The 6,198-nt window shown below is 36.5% G+C and overlaps 1 protein-coding gene across 1 annotated transcript; it reads right to left on the bottom strand.

Annotated features, from left to right (window-relative positions):
• Nucleotides 1-2,632: 2,632 nt before the first annotated feature.
• LOC140144087 (uncharacterized) lies at nucleotides 2,633-4,074 on the bottom strand. The gene is made up of 2 exons (XM_072165925.1): nucleotides 3,759-4,074; nucleotides 2,633-3,588 (listed from the first exon to the last, which is right to left on the bottom strand). The coding sequence occupies exons 1-2, from the start codon at nucleotides 4,072-4,074 to the stop codon at nucleotides 2,633-2,635; spliced, it is 1,272 nt and encodes a 423-aa protein (XP_072022026.1).
• Between the last annotated feature and the right edge of the window lie 2,124 nt (nucleotides 4,075-6,198).

The raw sequence follows: 6,198 nt of genomic DNA, 5'->3' as shown, positions 1-6,198 counted from the left end.
CATCCAACATCCACGGGAAACGCTACAGCCATGACAGCAGTGATCGCCAAACAGCTAGTCTCCAGATGAAGGTTAAATAAGCGATCCAAAATTTGAGGTACGTCTTAATATTGTAGGTTTAAATAATCAATTATGAAGTCTACCCAACACACTAGTAAACAAACAAACAAACAAACAATTAACAAAAGACTAAAATCAAAACCGACAAACAAACAAACACAAAACAACTGACAAAAATGTGAATGTTGTTTATTGCGCCAAAATGTAAAATCAACAGTGCATATTTTATTGCTACAAACATGACAAAAATCACTTCAACGTCTTCATAAGTCACTACTAATTTTGCTGATAATTAATTAATTATCAGTTGAATATCATAGAACGAAGATATGATGTCATCTATACATGCAAAGTAATTATGTAGGCTAATCATAAAGAGATTTCTTGACATATTCTGACAATACATAATCAAAATCTAACTGTAATGCAAAGCAGAAAATCCTTAATTACAAGCTAGCTATTTATAATTCATTTGATAACCCTTTGTATACAACCCACGCTGTTTTATATAATCCGATATTACCGAGTTGTTTTGAAGCACATAGCAGCCATACGTGGATATATAGTAAACACAATCACATTAGTGCAAGAAGGTCGCACCTGCAATAGCTGCCAGATGTCATACAATACATAATATTTATGGGAACAAATTTTTGCAAAATATTTTGCCAACACTTAAATATTACATTATGCAAGAATGTTTTATTTAAGTTTTTAAAAATGTTTTCTGAAATGCTTTATACCCTTATAGAGTACCGAAGTGATGACGTAACAGAAAACTGTTTTTGCATTTCAGCGTTTTGAATACCATGTATCGATGGAGCATGATGAAAAACATCCACAGTCAAATTTGGTGGGAATCGGATCATAAGGGCCCCGAGATATGGCCGCATGAATACCTAATTAGCCCCATTGAAATCAGTGTAAATTGGTCTGATTCATAACTGTTTGGAACCAGGCCAATTTACACTGATTTCAATAGGGCTAATTAGGTATTCATGCGACTATATCTCGGGCCCTCATGATCTGATTCCCACCACATTTGGACTGTGGATGTTTTTCATCATGTTCTACTGAAATATGGTCATGAAAATGCTGAAATGCAAAAAAGCAAATTTTATGACGTCACAATTCGGTACTCTATAAAAACCCCCGATATTTAGGTCAGTAAAATGTTTTGTGTTTGCTGAGATGCCACTACTGCTGCTGCTGCTGCTGCTGCTGCTACTGATGATGATGATGATTGGGATGATGGAGATAAAGAAACAGAATAATAGGAAAGAAGAAAGATGACGCACAGTGCATTTTACCCATACGAAAAATCATTCCGTACGGACCGTACCGTGCATGCACAGATCACTGACAGTAACGCAATCAACCAATCAGCAGTTGGAAAATCGTTAACCCAATGACGTCATCGCTGCATTTTCATTGATAAAATTCAAAATCGTTCAAAAACACGAGTTTTTAATTGCAGATATTTAATTTTTGTAATCATGAATATCAATGCCTAAATCAAATTAACATCGCCTATTATCGTAGCGTTGAATGCGCTGAAGCTTGTGAGGCGGATCCTTTGCAAATTTGGCGGATCTTTTGATTTTGTGACATTAAAAATCCATCTTTCGCATGGCCGCTGTGTGTGTGTGGGAACGGGGTCAGCTATGCACGCATGGATTCTATTAATAGCGACCTGCATGCATAAACACTAGTACTGCTGACTGAGTGTACCAATCGTAGCAGGGTGTAAAATATAAAACAAAGTCAATGTTTAATCTCAAATACGTTATGGGGTAAATATAAGCATTTGAATAATTTAACAATAATTTGAACCTGAAAAATAAATGAACATGAAAGTTCATGAGTTATTTTTCAACATATTTGACTGTTGGATAAATATGGGTGCTGCAGCTTTGGAGCTAAGGCAATATGGCGCATTACTTTGAAGTTGGTAATGGGTAAATTACACTGTGTGACGGAGCAAGAGGAAGGGGTAAAGAAAAAGGGAAACGAAGGAGGAGATGGAGATAGAGAACGACGCAGAAAGAAAGATCTTCAAGGACAAAAGCAACAATAACAGCAAGAACATGAAATGTAAACAGCTACCTTTGACTTTATTTATAAACACGTATTTATAAATAAGCACGTGACCCATGGGCACGACATAGCTAAACCAGCAAGCGTGACCAAATTCTCATGCCATTGAAGATAGGAACTCTATAGATATCAAGTATCAATTGAATAGCAAACTTATTACATATGGGAGAATTCCAAATTTGCAATATGTTATCCAAAACAACATTTTGAAAGTATTTGCCGAAAGAAAAAAAATACTTATCAATGGAAAAGTTTACAATATAATCACAAAGTTGAACAAAATAGGCAATTTTGCTGCACAGACTCGCGTTGTTTACCGACTTTGCATTCAAATTTACAGGAAGACCACCCACTATGTAGAAAGTCACTTCGAGACTTACTGTCTACAAGCTGTTATGGCAGCGCGGAGGTGGTCACGTGCGTATTTTTGAATACATATTTATAAATATATACGAAGCATACTGGTAAATCTGGCTTACCTGTATAATCGGTTTAAGAGATGGACCACTTGGATTGGGGTACTTCGTGATGATATATCGGTAAACCCTTCAATATCACTGAAGTATACTGTCACAGAGTCAAATAAATGGGCCTTCACAGCCTTCCCTGATTGTAATTGTTTCGCTACCCTCTTTGGTATCATCTGATACAACAATCTTAAAGTTGTCCTCTTTTCTTGAGCTAGTTCTGTTTTCTTCTCACCAAGATCTTTAGCGTAATATCCAACTGAAGATAATAATTTGTGTGAGTTCAAAGCTTGGAATATGCTTAAGACGAGGCAACAAATTAATGTTAACGCGCCTACTAAACTATACAGCGCGATCTGTTGATTTGAATATTGAATTATACCGCTCACATATTCGGTTAGTTGTTCACTAATATTATCACGTACGGATGATAAGATAGTAATTAGCACGGTACTGTTACTGAACCAATTTAACGATCTGGCTTCTATTTCGAGATTGTTGTAGCCTGCGCATGTGTCAATATTGGCGCCAATTTCAAATCGCATGCTGTCAACATCGCTTAGTACATTCCCTGCCAAGTATACCAGTTCATTATATTGTGCCTCTATGTCACCATCGTAGCTAAATGATTGTTGCAACATCATGTCTCCCTGAGTTTTAACAGTCTTGAACCACTGCACTATATCATCTGTCAACCTACACTGCACATAGAACACACTTCCCAAAGCTCTTTCAATCCCATAGAAATCTGTCGCTAACAGAAGGCTTGATTTTGCAACAATCTGGTACCACACGCGAGATGTTAATTTTCGAGATTCAACAATATTAACTTCAATCAATTGAACATTGATGCTGGTATAAAACTTGATGTTAGTGTCGAAAGTTGTCCCTGGAGCGCGACGATCAACTTTTAGTCTATGGGTCCACACTTCCTCGTGTAAAGCTGCCTTACTCGTAAACGACCCTATCGACGAGACGTTTAGGTTAAGCGGCCAAAAATTAATGGCGCCAAAAGCGTCGTCAGTTTTTCTTCGTGCATTTTGTAACTCAGCAAAGACGTTTTGTTGTGATTTGTTGGAGCTCAAATATGCCGCGCTTAAACCCTCTCAACCTGCAACGAGACTACTAAATTACCAAATCTATCGTTTGCTATTGCGACGCTTTCTAATAACTTAGCACTTCGATACATCTGGGCCATTTGTTGTAACAACACACCACACATTACTATCAACGCTAGTAATGGTATTGCCTGGTAGCTTAACATCTTAAGAAACTGACGGGAAGACCGAGTCTGTAAGACTCCTTCTATGAGGATTTTCATCTTGCGTTTTTCTTGGGTATCTGCACCGAGAGATGAAGCCAAACTTAAGGTATCTGGAGTTGGTGCTGGTGGTGCGTCATTTACATTCTCCTTTGCCAAGCTTGGGGCGTAAGGTTTAACACGCTCCATGATAACTAGAGTGTCTCTCCTTTGAAACGAGCAAAGCAGGTCTGCAGCTCTACAAAATCAGCATAACTATCTATGCAATGAGATACAAACAACTATGACTAATTCATATGTTCTTGACGTAATTAGTTAAGAGAGATTTTCTGAGAAATACTGATGCTATGGGAAAAAGGTGGAAGATGGGGGTCAGCAAATTTCAACCATATTTGGGCAATTTAATAAGTTTGGATAAGTGTTCATAATAATCAGTATAAAAAAATCTGCTATGCCCCCTCCTGGGAAATATGGGCCCCCTAAAATATGCCCCCTAACACATATTTCCCTGACTTGTAAAATGCCGTTTTATGCCATTTTTGAACAAATTTTTGGCACATAAGACAAGCATCTATGAAAGTAAATTTTTCTACACATCTTCTTTCATCCTTTGTCTTTATCAAAAAATATAAAACAACAAATGTTTATATTGGGATGTTCCATTCATGAACAGGGATGGGGGCCCATATTTCACATTTTACAACTTTTGAAAAAAAGTGAAATATCCCTCTACTTTGTGACGTCATTGTAGGAGTTCCTCAATCTTTCTCAAATTGTTCATTACAGGAGAGAACCTCTGTACATAGGTCATTTATATAATGCAATAAAAATCATGGAGACTTTTTTACTTTTCATAGAACACAAACATGGATTTTCCCAATATGTGACATTGGTATAATGATGCTGTATATAACGCCAACATCAAATATAAGATCTTTTCACTGTAGCAGTCCCTTTTCTTGAGCGAATAGTCAGTTAATCCATTAAGGAGTTAAGAACCACATTTAAGAATGCAAATCAAGTACAGGGTAGGTGTTCTCTTTTACAGCATATTGGTAAAATCGCCAGTAGATAATGCTTCTTGAATATGAGCCCCTCTCATGTCACAAGCTCGTATTCATACATGTTAGTGGTATTATGATTATTATGAAAATCACAAGCTCCTATTCTGATTCTTAATCATTTCACATGCGTCAGTACTTAAGCTATAGGAACTAGGCCTAGTAGGGCCCCATACCCCAAAGTACTAAATCCTAATAACCTGGGGGTGGAACTTAATGCTAGGAGTGGGCTATAAATGGGACTTGTTTTGTTTTGCTTCGGGATAAGGTTTTTTGTATGTTCTATTTAACCTAGGCCTATCTCAACATGAAATTACAAGATGTTAAGCCTGGGTTTCAAAAAAGAATGTGCACAGCAAAAATCCAAAATGGCCACATTTTCCTCTGAAAATCACATTTTTAGCCATAACTTAGTCATTTTTGGGTCTTTTTACCAGGTTCTGGTGTCTAGTCTATGTTTTTTTGGTCAATCAATCTATTTATGCAGTTAGAAGTAGTCTCAAATCTTCATGTGTTGAGTTACGACCATTTCTGACCCAATGCACATTTTTTACCCAAATTTTGAACCAGGCCCATAGACCTCATATTTAAATTACAGAAAAAGCTAGACAACAGGTAAAAACTTACATAATACTATAAATTGGAAAAACGAAATAGACACACAACATACGTTACATCAAGTAAAAAATGAAGATTTTTGCACTGCAGACTTTTATACAATTTTGATAGTTTAATGGATTTTATTGTATTTACATTTTTAGCAATTTCTTGCATTACAAAAGTTTGTATTACACTTTATATTACTGATTATATGAGGCTTCTTTAATTGTGAGCTAGGATAATTCAAAGAGAAGGCAGTTTACATGGCAACGGCCATATATACTAATTTTAAAGCAAATTTCCCCAGTAACATTTGACAAATTCCCTCAACATGTGAACATGACCTAAACATTTTACCCGGAATAGCCAGTATCAGGGATAATAAATTCTCTCTTTTTTACACTGTCAGTATGGGAGAGCTCCAACTAAGCCATGTGTATTGACCCTTGACCTTCTACGGTGACATTGGTATGTTAAAATAAGATGAGGGAAAGAAAATTTGTTATCCACAATACTGGCTATTTGGGAGTAAAATTTTTAAGGACATCTCCACAATATGAGGTAAAATTTACAAAAAAAAGCCATAATATAAATGGCTACTTGTTATGTTGCTACGGAAACTGATAAGTGTCACAGGCACAATCTCAAACTG

Source organism: Amphiura filiformis, chromosome 2 (assembly GCF_039555335.1).
Source record: "Amphiura filiformis chromosome 2, Afil_fr2py, whole genome shotgun sequence".
Taxonomy (NCBI): Eukaryota; Metazoa; Echinodermata; class Ophiuroidea; order Amphilepidida; family Amphiuridae; genus Amphiura; species Amphiura filiformis.
This window is presented reverse-complemented; position numbering and strand designations above follow the sequence as displayed.